Source organism: Chiloscyllium punctatum, chromosome 25 (assembly GCF_047496795.1).
Source record: "Chiloscyllium punctatum isolate Juve2018m chromosome 25, sChiPun1.3, whole genome shotgun sequence".
Lineage (NCBI taxonomy): Eukaryota > Metazoa > Chordata > Chondrichthyes > Orectolobiformes > Hemiscylliidae > Chiloscyllium > Chiloscyllium punctatum.
Genome location: NC_092763.1, coordinates 70118566 through 70134309, shown reverse-complemented (window position 1 = coordinate 70134309; position 15744 = coordinate 70118566). Strand labels below are relative to the sequence as shown.

At 41.8% G+C, this 15744-nt stretch overlaps 1 protein-coding gene across 4 annotated transcripts in view; it reads right to left on the bottom strand.

The window, feature by feature from the left end:
• The window catches only part of tmem255a (transmembrane protein 255A), a 77863-nt gene that overhangs the window by 16677 nt on the left and 45442 nt on the right, over positions 1–15744 (bottom strand). For all 4 annotated transcript variants that reach the window (XM_072595502.1, XM_072595504.1, XM_072595501.1 and 1 more), the window contains 2 exons: positions 11240–11328; positions 2478–2637 (listed from right to left, as the gene is read on the bottom strand). In XM_072595502.1, the coding sequence (XP_072451603.1) occupies positions 2478–2637; positions 11240–11328 (249 nt within the window). The remainder of the gene's footprint in view (positions 1–2477; positions 2638–11239; positions 11329–15744) is intronic.

Below are 15744 nucleotides of genomic sequence, written 5' to 3'. Positions count from 1 at the left end.
CTTCCAACTGCCACAACCATTTTCTTTTATGCCAGATATGACTCCAATTGGACAGTTTTCCTCCTGATTCCCACTGTCTCCAGTTGGGAGCAAACGTCCAAGTTCTTTGACGTCTCTAGGGACACATAAGCCCCAGTTTAAATCTGTTCCTTCCCATCAACGAAATCAGTACAGAATCTGGAATTAATGACTTAATGCTGACCTGCATGGCTACTCAAAGTGACTTGCTAACCTCATAGGACTCTGTTACAACTCTAATCACATAATATCAGCAGAGATGCCATTTCAATTTTCTAATACAATTCCAATTAGAATGCTTTGTGTCTTCTCAGGGAGTCCTGGGCCTGGAAACTGATTTGGGTAACCAGACTGTTCTGAAGAAGGGTCACTGCACTGGGAACTTTCTCTCTTCACAGATCTTGGCAGGCCTGCTGAATTTCTCCAGCTGTTCCTGCTTATATTTCCACTATCCACAGTTCTTTGTTTATTTTACTGTTAATCAAGTAATGTTTTCCCAGGGGCTCAGGTGTATCAACAGAGTAATGACTTCTGGGCTCTCAGCTAAGCCTTATTGTGTTAAGAGCTTTCTGCTATCAATATTGTAAAAGTTTGGATGGTTGTCACTGTTACTGTCCTGTAATAAAATAAACCTTTCGTTTTAAAATATGCAAAGTTATAATTGAATGATTTTGTAGAAGTTTATTTTCAGGTACACTATTGTCACCAGAGGTTTAATTAATTCTGTACAGTGGTAGGTTAATGATATAGACATTTGGCATAGGGGACATGAGGGGCTTGGTTGGGGGAGTGGAGTGGAAGGGCTTAGCACAGCAAAAGGGAAAGAGGAGGAGTTCTCAACTTATCCTTCATGCAAGTGATGGCTAACAACACCTCTATGGTGATGGAGACCATGCCCCCTTTGAAAATCAGCCCCATCTCCATGAAAACTGCACAGCGAATTCTGCCATAGCAGTTGAATTTTTAAAGTTTAATGATGACCATGAAATCATTGCTGATTGTCAGGAAAGGCCCATCTTGTTCACTGGTATCTTTTAGGCAAGCAAATCTGCCATCCTTACCTGGTCTGGCCTACGTGTGATTCCAGACCTACAGCAACGTGACTGACTCTTAACTGCCTTCTGCCCAATTAGGAATGGGTAATGGTGCTGATCCAGCCAGTATGACACTAACATCCCATGAATGAATAATAAAAATGGTAAGGCCATGCCTTTCTCCATAATGGAGCTGGCCAGGTGGGTAGTGCCAGGTGAAGTCTTGTGCCCTGAACCATTTGCACCCTTAAATGATACTCCTGAAAACTGAAAACCCCAGGAGTGGGATCAGGAAGCATAAATTGACATCCATTTTTGAATGGTTCTGGAGTTATTCCTTCCTGGCAAAAATCCAGGCAATACCTCTGACACAATGATGATCAGCAAGAGAATCAGAGCTTAAAGTTCACTTTGAAAAAAAGAGGGAGAATATCAACACATATCCTTTCGGTCAACTTCACCTCAATTTTTAAGAAAAACATGCTATGAAACTGTAAGATTTTCTATTGCACAAAAGTTATGGCCCCGCCCCCATCAAGTAGTATTAAGTACAATGATAGCTAAAGTTTTCTTTTCATGGTAAGGGTTTAGTTAATTCAAACAAAGTAATAAATAATTTCGATGGTTTCTTAATCCAACAATGAATTCCTTTGCATTACTCACACATTCTTAATCACGATAAGATGAAATTCCAGAGGATTACTTAGGCACAAAATAATGCACAATTGCAAAAAGAACGAGACATCAGAGGGACTCAGCCAGAATGACTGCTGAAGTATTCCCTCTGGAGAAACACAGAAAAAATGGCCATTAATTTCCAAGATCATTACGAACCTTTTCCAGGTTCCAGCTACAGGGCAGTGTTACAGCACATCTGTGAGCTTATTACCTTCTTGCTTGCTGATTTAACAAGAACGAACTTGGATTTATGTAGCACCCTTCATAACAATGGGACATCCCTAATTCCTTAAAACCAATGAAGTACTTTTAAGATGTAGAAATACAGGAAATGCCATGTCAAATTGTACACAGGAAATTCCTTCAAACTGCAATGTGACCCAAAACGTGATATCTTGTTTCAGTGTATTGACTGGGGCACGAATATTGACCATGATAATGAGGAGAATTCCTATGCTCCTCTTCATAACAGTACCATGTAATTCTTTACATCCATGTTTTAAGACATGGTTTAAGGTCTTATGTAGAGGACAGCAACTCAGTGTAGCCTCCCTCAACACTGGTTCAGGAAGGATCAGCCAAGATTATCTGTTCAGTATACTGGAGGGAGATCTTCCACTGTCTCTTCTCTAAGAAAGAGAAAGGCAAGTTTTTATTTACTCCTATCTCACAAAACAAAGTGACATTAATGCAGAGAATATGACATTATTCCAAATTAATTTTTGACAATCATAGAAAATTCAGTACCATATCTTTAAAGGATCCAAGGACTGCTGCTGTGATAATCCCAAGAAACAAGCCCACAATGTTGAGGATCGTCGACGACCACAGCAAGTGGTACAGGTGGATAACCTCTTGGCAACTTCCGACATCATTATATTCGTAGTAGCCACCCAACGTTTCTCGGCTGCGTTAAGAGAATAAAACAAGATGAGACTATCTGAAGAATGATGCTCTCTCCCTGCGTGCCATGCACCATCAAATGTCCTCCGACCCAACCAAAAGGAGGAGATAGTAAATTCTTCCAGAAGTAATGAGGAAAATTGTACTATACTGGCGATCCAGCTAAATGCTTTGGAAACACAAGTTCCTGAAGGGCTGCATGGTGGCTCAGTGGTTAGCACTGCTGCCTTACAGAGTTCGATTCCTGCTTCGGGCAACTGCATGTGGAGTTTGCATATTCTCCCCATGTGTGGGTTTGCTCCGGTTTCCTCCCACAGTCCAAAGATGTGCAGGTCAGCTAAATTGGCCGTGCTAAATTGCCCATAGTGTAAGGTGCATTAGTCAGGAGTAAATAGAGAGTAGGGGAATGGGTCTAGGTAGGTTACTCTTCAGAGGGTCAGTGTGGAATTGTTGGGCCAAATGGCCTGTTTTTATGCTGTAGGGAATCTAATTTAACCTAAATCCCAGAATAGGAAGTTAGTAAATTAAATGAAAAGCTCTGGAAATTAAAGTTAGTCTTTAGCAACAATGATCGTGACAACAAACAATGATTTTTATAAGATCTCAGCTGGTTCTTTAATGTCCTTTAGGGAAGTATATCTACTGTTCTGACCTGGTCTCGTCTAAAGGTGACTCCAGACAATGCGATTGACTCTTAACTGCCCTCTGAAGTGACCCGAGCAAGCCATTTAGTTTCAAGGGCAATGGGGATCGGACAATACCACCCACATCCTGTGAATGAATCAACCAAAATATTTGCCAGCAATGCCCACATCCTATTAAAACAAACATAATTAAATTTGCCACTTAGCTGCCAAGCAGGGCGTGCAATTAGATCAGTTATTTCATTCAGTGATACATATCTAGTTCAGGTGGCTGGTTTGGAGTTAGAAGCAAGCAAACCAAGCTTCCAGAGCTTGAGCTGTCAAACTGCCAGTATTCGTTTGCAGCAAGTGGAACATCAATTTCTTCCCTAAAAATGAAAGCAAAGCACTGTGGATCTGGAATATTAAATGACCGAGAAACAAGAGTCATTATTCTCAAAACATTAATTAGGCTTCTCGCCCCACAAATGCTGGCAGACATATTGAGTTTCTCCAGCACTTTTCTGTTTTTATGTCAATTGCTTTCTTTTAAAAAAAAATGGTTAGGGAAAGAAACTAACTGGTTTGACAAGTATATTTGTAATTCCCTCTTGTTCAACTCATCCTTCACGTAGCCAGACCATCAAATTTACAAAACACAAAGATAACAGCTGAAGCATTAGGATCAATCTGTCACTAGTTGTAAAACTGGTTATACAGCGCAACATCTAAAGTTAGAGGAAAGCCACTGTTCTTCCCTTGGTCCATCGCTCCACTGGTCACAGTATAAAATTTAAATGTTTTGCCCAGTTACCAATATTGTCAATTATATGCTTTAGATATATTAGGTTTGGAATAAGAAAGCTCATCAAAAGGTTTCCTTAACAAACAACAGGATTAGCTCTACAAAGATATAAAGCTGATTATACTTCTTGTTATTTCAATTTGTATTAAAGATCGAAATAACAACGTATAAAATATCTACCATTTGAAGAAACCCCAACACATGGATACACTCCAATTAAAAACGAAGAACAGAGATTAATTTTGAGGAAAACAAATTCCACCAATGATTGGTGGTTTTTGACAGAAATAAGGAATGAAATGCTCAAGATGGCTTTGAATGGAAATCCTGTCACACACAGGCGGAAGGCACTAACCACAGGCAGCTGTCACTGGGCCCTTTTTTCACAGTTTGTTCAGGAGATGTCAAGAATTCAAAGGCTTTTCAGGTCTCACACCAGACTCTCCAAAAGGGTGTTCTTAAAAAGGCAGAGAGTGAACTGCTGGCATCTCTCTCAGCAAGATGTAGTTCAACTGAACTCCAAATTATATCCAAAACAAAGTCAGAGCATATTACTTTAAACATTCTAAGTTCCAAGAGTTCTCTTTAAAAGTGAAGTCCCAATGAGCTTCCAGTGACTCCCTTTCAAAATCAAGCAAATTCAGGGATCCAATAAACCACTGTCCACAATTCCTTTTTAAAATAATTCTTCAAAAATTATCAATAATGGAGCATCTTCGTAACAGATTCCTTTGAGTTAGGGACAGTCCCAGCTCTCCAAAGATACTGTATTACAATCCAAACAGAAAGTATATGCGTCTTCACTTGAAAGTGTAAACGCCTTCTAATATGTGGAATTTTCTTTGAAAGATACTGGGTTCAATTAATCACTGAGTATTAAAACCTATGCACAGTGCACAGAGATGTAGAATAAAATCTGTTTTGGCACACACACAACATGGGTGCTGGGGAAAAATAAGCACTACTGCAGTTAGGCGGTAGTGTGGGGGGGGGGGGGGGGAAAGTGGGGGGAGAAAACAGGATGTCGCAGGTTCTGCTCAAAAAAAAGAAAAAAAAAATCTGTATTACCAGGAGGGTTTGGGAAATGTGGTGGGAAGGAAAATGATCAAAGAATGTAGATTACTGTGTAAAAGAGATAATTCTGCTTTTGTCAAATAAGATACAAAAATGGTATCAATACCGAATAAAGGGTGACCTTACAAAGATTTTTAAAATCATGAGGGGCATGGATAGGGTAAATAGACAAGGTCTTTTCCCTGGGGGTGAGGGAGTTCAGAACTAGAGGGTATAGGTTTAAAGTGAGAGGGGAAACATTTAAAAGGGACATAAGGGGCAATGTTTTCATGCAAAGGGTGGTGCATGTATGGGGTGAGCTGCTAGAGGAATGTGGAGGCCAATACAATTACAGCATTTAAAAGGCATCTGGATGGGTGTATGAATAGGAAGGATTTGGAGAGATATGGGTCAAGGGCTGGCAAATGGAACTAGATTAGTTTTGGATATCTGGTCAACATGGACAGTTGGACTGAAGGGTCTGTTTCCGTGCTGTACATCTCTATGACTGTAGGTTAATGATTGCATCAATGATGACATAGCCTAAACTGTGTGGTGTTAAGTATAATACCACTTTTGTGTTTATGCTCTTAGCAACAAGAAATGTTTCTTTTTTTTTGTATTCTCAGACTCTAAGAGGTTGCACCTTTTTGTTTATTTTACCTTTGCACCAATGCATTCATGACCAGGCAGCAGAGGAAATGAGGAATTCCTGTTTTATGTTTGCTAACTCTACAATCGCCAGAAATATAGAGTACAGGGGAATGTATTTCAGTGACTTAAAGTCAGCAGCCCCTTCTCTGTCCATTCCACCAGGAGGACATTGTTCCTAAAATGCAGTTCAGCCAAGATGATGCTCATAGCTTCACTAACAGAGCGGTCAGATGAAGGAAGCCAATTTTTCCATGAACAGCATGCAATTCACCTAATGATGTGTTTTGTACAATTAATTGGTCAGAAATTGCTGAGATAATAATGTTTATTAATTTACAATCAATAAACTCTACAAAATTTAAAATATGATTATTAATTCCTAACAGGAAAGTTGAGGCCAAAACATTGAATGTTTTCAAGGAGGAGGGTAGGTAATATTTTTAGGATTGAAGATATTAAATGGCTTAGGAGAAAGCAGGAACAAGGGACTGACTTAAATGATCAGCCATGAACATATTGAATGGAAGGGCAAGTTCAAAGGATTAAATGGTCTATTCCTGCTCCAATTTTCTGTGTTTCTATGTTTCTGTGTAAATCCACCTGTTTTCAACAATATTGTAATGTCATGTGATGAATAAACCCCCCAATGAATGCCACTCACTGTGATGTGCCATGATAAAAACCCTAGCATAAATTTCTCGAGAGGTCTCTGCAATTCCACCACTGTCAATACCAATATTGAAGAAATCTCTCATTGCAATGATTCAAGAAGGCAGCTCACCTTCTGAAAGGGCAACTAGGGACGGGCTATTACTGCTGGCTCAGCCAGTGATGCACTGGTCACACGAGTGAAAGACAGCATTTCCACCTGGAGACACCTGAGTAATGATAAAGCAGTTTGCATGTGCCTCTGAAATTGTCTCACTGTTTTCTTAACAGAGTTCCTGAGTTGGAACAGCAGGCATGCTGGTCAGGGTTGAGTAACGTATGTAATGTTGTCAGGGATGATGTATTAGAAACTTCATGCATTACCTTCAGCTGGGCAGAGAGAAATAGCTGAGTTTTTAATCCTTTCCTGGACATGATTCCTGCAGTTATTTGGCTCCCTCACCAGACTAAATACATTATCGCTCAGGTCGGACGTATAAAAAAGGGTTAAAGAGCTCAGCTGGCCCTGTTGCAAGTTATCACTGGCATTATGCACTGTTCAATACAACCCTATATCAAAAATCCACCAACTCTTGCATATTCACAACAGAAAGAGCAATTATTCATTGTGGCAATCTCAACTTCTGTCAAGACACTTTCTGCAGGTCACACTCCCTATATATCTTTATTTTAGATGTTTTTACTGGACATGCTGCACTGAAACAATGCTCAAGATAAGGTGGAAAAACTGGGATCTGATTTACCATAATTAATGAGCAGGGTTTGAGTGAATACAGTAAAGTATTCATGAGAGAGAATAACAGTAGAAGCCACATCTCTAAGGCTTTAAAATGTATTGCATTATAAATATTCCCTCCAAGCTACATGGCTTTGCAACAATCTGGATGTTTCCACACACGGGGGTGGCGGGGGGCAGCATAGTGGCTCAGTGGTTAGCACAGCTGCGTCAAAGCGGCAGGGACCCGAGTTCAATTCCCGCCTCAGATGACTGTCTGTGTGGAGTTTGCACATTCTCCCAGTGTCTGCGCGGGCTTCCTCCAGGTGCTTCGGTTTCCTCCCACAATCCAAAGATGTGCAGGTCAGGCGAATTGGCCACGCTAAATTGTCTACAGTGTCAGGTGCATTAGTCAGGGGTAAATATAAGGTAGGGGAATGGGTCTGGGTGGGTTACTCTTTGGAGGGTCGGTTAGACTTGTTGGGCTTAAGGGCCTGTTTCCATACTGCAGGGAATCTAATCAATTACAAATCAGTCCCCTTAAATTATTGTCAGCGCACAACCACACAGTAGCACACAATAATCCCATCCACCTAAATAAATGGACAGTAAGGAAAAGAATCAGAGGGAATGTTTCATAATCCAATACTGTAAATAAATTATTATTCGACAAGGAAAGAGCCTTTTCCTGCTGAGCAGTCAGTGGGAAAAGCAACTGTTGTAGCTTTTTAAAAATGTTGTCCCTGGGTTCCTAATTAATGAAAATTGGTTTGGGATGTAACAATGTCATCTATTTGTATTTCTAAAAAGGATTTTCAACAAAGTGCCGCATGAGGGACTCTGTGCTAAAATTAAGGGTAATGGTGTCAGGGGATATCACAAGATAGATTGCAGATCAGCCAGAGGTGATTTGAAATCAAATGATTTTCCCCCAGTAGGTTCCAGCCTCTCCTGAGGTTCACAAGTGATCTGTGCCAGGTCACCTTCTGTTCATTAACAATTCGGAGCAGAACACAAAGTGATGTTACTAAATTACATCCCTATTCACTAGAGGAGTGGATGCTGCCAATGACACAGCAAACGAGAAGGTAGATAAGAAACTGAATTGGTGAAAAATAGATAAAGAGAAACACCAAAGTTGAAAAGTAACCTTTTCAGGATGGGATTCATCACAGGTTAGTGAGGAACACAAGGGTGGGATATTGGAGGCTCAGGTCATAATCTTACAATTTTCCTGAGGCACGGGGAGCTGCGCCAAATGATTGGAGAATTTTAAATGTTACACCGCTCTTCAGAAAGTGTGGGCTAAACCTGGCAACGTGTTACGCAGCTGGACATGTCAATGGGCAAACGCTTGGAGACAATAATTAATGACAAAATTGACTGTCACATGGAAGAGCGAGTGTTAATAAATGACAGCCAGCTCAGATTTGTAAAAGGTAAATTGTGTTTGATGAACCTGCTTGAGTTCTTCGATGAGTAATGGAGACAATTTCATGAGATTCAAGTCACTGATGAGGTATATTATCAAAAAGTTTTTGTCAAAAGTAGCACGTAATGGAATAATTGGCTTGTCAGCAAAACATGCGTTCCAGACAATGTTTATGTGTGATGAACAATTGATTTGAATTTTAGGTTTTTTTAAGAAAAGGTCCCAGGACCAAGTCCAAAACTTCTCCAAAAAAAAAAGGGGAGGTGTATCAAATGTTGCCTCTAAATAATTTTTAACCACTGGTAGAAAGGCATCATGAATGCAATATTTCAATGATGTGCAATTAGAGACATGTTTGCAGGGCTAGTGCGCTAGAACAGAATAGTGGATTAATTGGATTGCTTCACAGACAACATGAAATGAACTAAATGAACACCTCCAGTGTTATTATGATTCTACAATGTAAGCATATTCTCCTTTCCAGCAGGAATTTGAAGGGCAATTTAATAGAACAGTTCAATGAAGGGTTTTTCTGAGAGTAAAAAGGCTAATGTGCTTCCAGTGGCAGAAACGTTGCTAAATCGTCAATAGATTTATGGTACTTGGCACAAGAACCAGGTGTAAGATGAAGAGTTATTTTAAATGCAGTTGATTGTTAGCTGGAATGCACTGAAAAGTATGATAAAATCAGAGTCACTTGAAAATTGGTAAATACAAGGAAAGGGGGGAAATTTATCAGCCTCTGGAAAAAGAAAGTGGGACTGATGGTTGTCTTTATGAAACAGCTGGGACAGACAAAATGACTCAGTTGTATCTGTTCCTGGCCAGTTTAACGCTATGCAAACTTTAGAGGAGGATATTGATTACAAATAGATTGGCACTGTCTGTGGAAGTGGGCCCAAAGATCAGTAATTAATTGTGCAGATCTGTACTGTAAATACATGTCGTATAAGTATGTTCCTAGATGTGCAGAATTCAGAGCTGGAGGATAATGATTGGACGAAAGTCAAAGATGACAGGACCGTTTGCAACTACCCCAAAATGTTCACGCTCAAAGCCAGACAGCCAGAGGTTGATGGCTACTGGGTTGGTATTGTTTCGTATTAAACTAGGATCAGGTCAATGAAAGGCATCATCTGAGACATCATCTGAAGAGCTGTATTCTCTGTTCCCTCTACTTCAATGGGGCCATTTTAATTCTGGCTTACTGAAGAACAATAAAAATGATTGTTTCTGTAAGTGCACTGAATTATAGAAATTGACTTGATGCCTTGGATGTGGATTTGTTAGACAGGTTATAAATCTGGATTGGATTCATATCTGCAAAGGTATTAAAAAGGCATTGCGAGCATTCAGCAGGAGAGACTGTATGAGGCAAATGGGATGAGTAGAATTGGGGAAAGTGGAGCAGAGGGAAGAGAGGATGAGAATACAAGCATGAGTGCAATAAAAAGTGAGGCAAGTGTGAATGGATTGGTGTTTTTTTTCATCCACTGTACATAAAACAACATATCTATTCTGCAAAACAAACTCAATTTAGGAACAAAAACAGGAAGTGCTAAGGACCAGCAGGTCCAGCAGCATCTGTGGAGAGAGAATCAGAGTTAACATTCTTCAGATTTGTACCAGACTTGAAACGTTAACTCGGTTTCTCTCTCCACAGATGCTGCTGGACCTGCTGAGTTTCTCCACCACTTCATTTTTTTTTCAGGTTTCCAGCGTCCACAGTATTTTGTTTTTATTTCTAGTTTAGAAGTAGCTTACAATGGCCTACCTTTCATACCCTCAGGACAAAATGCTTCTCAGTTAATAATATTTGACGGACTATGTAGGCAAACACAGCAGTCAATGTGTATACAGCACATAGAGTTACCGTCTTCTCAGTTGGCTTTGGTCATGTAGGTTGAAGGACAAACTGCAGCTAGAACAAAATTAGATCTCTCCTTGATCTGTTACACTGGGATCCCTGAAACACTCGTTTCAACATTTCAAATTGGCCACTGTAGCATTCCTCAACATTGCCGTTAATGTCAGCTTGAATGAAGTGCACGCTTTTGATTGTGAAGGTTGAATCTACAGCCTTGGCAAAACCCTCACATTATCATGGCCTGGTCCTGGACTTGAAAGCTGACCACCATGGTCCCAGGTGGAGCTGGGAAATTGGTGAGGCCTCCTACTGGCACCTGATTAAATCTCACCCTGGCACCAATCTTGCCTCAGGTTAAGGCATTAAATTATGCTCAATGTTTGAGTTCTATGACCCTTCCTCAGAAGCTGCCTGACCTGCTGAGCATTTTCCACATTTTCTATCTTCATTTCAGATTTCTAGAATCTGACGTGTGGTGATGTGTGTGTGGAGTGAAGGAACTTAGGTAAACGCTCAGGGATGGCTCAGAGGTCTGGAGGTCTGAAGGTGTGTGTGTGTGTGTGTGTGTGTGTGAGAGAGAGAGAATGAGAGAGAAGTGTTGTCAGATTGGGCACTAATATCAGTTAGTGAGTATAGGGTTGAATGGGACTTAGTACATACGTTTGGGAGTTGTTCCGTTTGATGCATTAGACTGAAAAAGTCAGTGATAAACAGAGAACGGTTAACTCATGTCAAAGCAGAAATTAATTTAAAATGTATAAACCAAGAGATTTTAAAATGAAACCCACCTGCCACATTTATAAAGGTCACAACAGTAACAGGTATTGCTCTTTATTTTCAGCACGCAGGGAGCACGTGACTGACTCGGGCACATCACCTAATGAAAAGAAGAAATCCAGTCACCTGACACTGTGCAATAAAACTTCATTTCTCTACTTAACCTGAAAGGTTCAGTTACTTTATTGTGGCTTTTATTGGACCTTAAAGTATGAGTGACCAATTCATTTCTTTCTGTTGAGCTCTGCCATGCTGTAGACTTTGAGCCTGAAGTATAAGAAGAAATAGGAGCACGAGTGGATGAAAGCTTCTTTAGTTTCCTCCGCTATTCAATAAAATCATGACCAATCTGATTGTAGCCTTAGCTCAATCTCAACTCCTGACTTATCCCATGCAGTTAGAGTCCAAAGCCTATCAACGGCATTCTTGAATACTCTCACCGATTGAGCGTTCACAGCATTCTGGGGAAAGAGAATTCTAAAGATTCACAAACCTCAGTAAAGAAACGTCTCTTGACCTTAACCCAAAATGGCCGATTCTTTATCCTGAGATTATGTCTCTTGTGCTAGGCTCACCAGCCACGGGAAGTGACCATCTCAGCATCTTTTATGTTTCAATAAAACCATCGATCATTCTCAAAAACACGAGAGGACAGTCACTTTCTATGCAATCTCTCCTCATTGGACATGTCTCTCGTTCGAGAAATCAGTCTAACTAAACTTTCCCTCTTTTGATAAGAATACGTTGCTCCAGGTGTGGTCTCACCAAAGCCTTGTGCAGTTACAAAAAGACTTCCTCACTGTTGTTCTCCAATCCTCCTGCAAAGAAAGGTCAACATACCATCTGTCTTCCTAAGCACTTGGTGTACCTGTACACTAACCCTGTGATTGTTGTGCAAGCACGCCCGAACTCTCTGATCACCAACGGTCAATACAAACTTAAAAAGCCTCTCAAGCTGGAGATCTGAAATAAATGGGAACAATGCCAGAAGCACTCAGCACAACAGGCAGTGCCTGGGTACGAAACAAAGTTAATATTTCAGGTTGATGACCTTTCATCAGGAGGTGCCACCCACTGCTCGCGCTCAGGGGTTGAGAGCTTGAGGAGTATCATAGATGCAGAAGAGGCCCTTTGGCCCACCAAGGTTGCACCAAGAAAAATTCTACTCTAAATTTACACTAGCCCCACGTTCCAGCTCTGGGTCCAATAGCCTTGAATGTTTCAACAGTTCAAGTGCTTGTTCGTGTACATCTTTTAAAGGTTTCAGGTTTCCTGCCTCTCCAACTCTCCCAGGCAGTGCAGTCCAGATTCCCACCACCCTCTGGCTGAATAAGCTTCTCCTCAAATCCCTTCTAAACCTCCTGCTTTTCACCTGAAAATATGTGCCCCTTGGTTATTGACCCTTCAACCATGGGGAATAGCTGTTTCTAATACAGCCCTGTCCCTCATAATCTTTTACACCTCAATCAGGTCTCCCTCAGCCTTCTCTGTTCTAAAGAAAACAACCTAGGCTTATCCAGCCTCTCTTCATGGCTCAACTGCTCCACTCCTGGCAACATCCTCGTGAATGCCCCCTTCAACTCCCTCCAGTTCAATCACAATCTTCCTACACTGCAGAGACTAGAACTGCATATAGTTCTCCAAGTATAGCCAAACCAAAGTTTTGTATAGCTCTTTCATAGCTCCCTTCTCTTATAACCTGTGCCATAATTGATAATGAGGCATGCTGGACATTTAGCTTTAACTATCTTATTAACCTGCCACCTTTAGGAAATCTATGGACAAGTACACAGGGACTCAGTGGTTAGCACTGCTGCCTCACAGGGCCAGTGACCCGGGTTTGATTCCAGCCTCAGGTGACTACCTGTGTGGAGTTTGCACATTCTCCCAGTGTCTGTATGGGTTTCCTCCAGGTGCTCTGGTTTCCTCCCAGAATCCAAAGATGTGCAGGTTAGGTGAATTGGCCATGCTAAATTGCCCATAGTGTCCAGGCATGTGTAGGTTAGATGTCAGGGGGAAATATAGGGGAAAAATTGGGGAGCGGGTGTGGGTGGGTTGCTCTTTGGAGGGACAGTGTGGACTTGTTGGGCTGAAGGGCCTGTTTCCACACTGTAAGATTCTAAGAGATCCCTCTGTTCCTCTCAATTTTGTGGTGCTTGAGGGTATGCAGTGCATATGGGCAGCAGCCAGAGGCTCTGATACACCTTAGAACATAGAACAGTACAGCACAGAACAGGCCCTTCAGCCCACAATGTTGTGCCGACCACTGATCCTCATGTAAGGTAAACCTAATATACGAACTCTCAAATTTCTGTCACCATATGCATGTCCAGCAGTCTCTTAAATGTCCCCAATGACCTCGCTTCCACAACTGCTGCTGACAACGCATTCCATGCTCTCTCAACTCTCTGCGTAAAGAACCCGCCTCTGACATCCCCTTTATACTTTCCGCCAAACAGCTTAAAACTATGACCCCTCATGTTAACAATTTCTGCCCTGGGAAAAGTATCTGGCTATCAACTCTATCTATGCCTCTCATTATCTTGTACACCTCAATTAGGTCCCCTCTCTTCCTTCTTTTTTCCAATGAAAAAAGTCCGTGCTCAGTCAATTTCTCTTTGTAAGATAAGCCCTCCATTCCAGGCAGCATCCTGGTAAACCTCCTCTGAACTCTTTCCAAAGCATCCACATTTTCCCTATAATAGGCCGACCAGAACTGGACACAGTATTCCAAGTACGGTCTAACCAAAGTTTTACAGAGCTGCAACAAGATTTCATGGCTCTTAAACTCAATTCCCCCTGTTAATGAAAGCCAAAACACCATATGCTTTCTTAACAACCCTGCCCACTTGGGTGGCAATTTTAAGGGATCTATGTACTATCACACCAAGATCCCGCTGTTCCTCCACACTGCCAAGAATCCGGTCTTTAATCCTGTACTCAACTTTCAAGTTCGACCTTCCAAAATGCATCACTTCGCATTTATTCAGGTTGAACTCCATCTGCCACCTCTCAGCCCATCTCTGCATCCTGTCAATGTCATGCTGCAGCCTACAACAGTCCTCTATACTGTCAATGACACCTCCAACCTTTGTGTTGTCTGCAAACTTGCTGACCCATCCTTCAATCTCCTCATCCAAGTCATTAATAAAAATTACAAAGAGTCGAGGCCCAAGAACAGAGCCCCATGGAACACCACTCACCACTGACTTCCAGGCAGAATACTTTCCTTCAACTACCACTCGTTGTCTTCTGTCGATCAGCCAATTCTGCATCCAGACAGCTAAATTTCCTTGTATCCCATTGCTCCTGACCTTCTGAACGAGCCTACCGTGGGGAACCTTATCAAATGCCTTGATAAAGTCCACATACACCACATCCACCGCTCGACCCTCATCAACTTGTCTAGTCACATCCTCAAAGAACTCGATAAGGTTTGTGAGGCATGACCTGCCCCTCACAAAGCCCTGCTGACTACATTTAATCAAGCCATGCTCTTCCAGATGGTCATAAATCCTATCCCTCAGAATCCTTTCTAACACCTGGCAGACGACAGATGTGAGACTGACTGGTCTGTAATTGCCGGGGATTTCCCTATTTCCTTTCTTGAAGGGAGGAATTACATTTGCCTCCCTCCAGTCCTCAGGTACGACTCCGGTGGAGAGCGAGGATGCAAAGATCTTTGTAAGCAGCGAAGCAATCATATTTCTCGGTTCCCAAAGCAGCCGAGGACAAATCTGGTCTGGCCCTGGGGACTTGTCAATCTTAATGTTTGACAACATTTTTAGCACATCAGCTTCCTAATCTCTATCCGTTCCAGCGTGCTTACCTGCTCCTCAATGATTTCAGTCACTACAAGGTCCTTTTCTTTAGTAAAGACAGAAACATTTAGGGCTTCCCCTACCTCCTCAGATTCTATACACAAGCTCCCTATGCTATCCCTGATCGGCACTACTCTTTCTTTGATCATTCTCTTATTCCGCACATACATGCCTTTGGATTCTCCCTAATCCTTCCTGCCAAGCCTTTTTGTGCCCCTTCCTGGCTTTCCTCAGACCACTTTTGAGCTCCTTCCTCGCCTGCCTGCAATCCTCTAGAGCTGAGCAAGACCCTTGCTTCCTCCACCTTACGTAAGCTGCCTTCTTTCTTTTGACGAGAAGCTCCTCCACTCTCTTCATCCAAGGTTCCTTTATCTTACCCCTTCTTGCCTGTCTCAGAGGAACACATTTATGCATCACTCATAACAACTGTTCCTTAAACAGTCTCCACATGTCTATAGTGCCCTTTCCATGGAACAATTGCTCCCAGTCCCTGCTTCCCAACTCACGTCTGATAGTATCATAGTTTCCTTTTCCCCAATTAAATATCCTTCCATTGTGCCTGCTTCTCTCCTTCTCCATAGCTATGTAGAATGTGAGGCAGCTGTGGTCACTATCACCAAAATGCTCTACCACCGCAAGATCTGACACCTGCCCCGGCTCATTGCCGAGCATCAAATCCAAAATGGCCTCTCCCC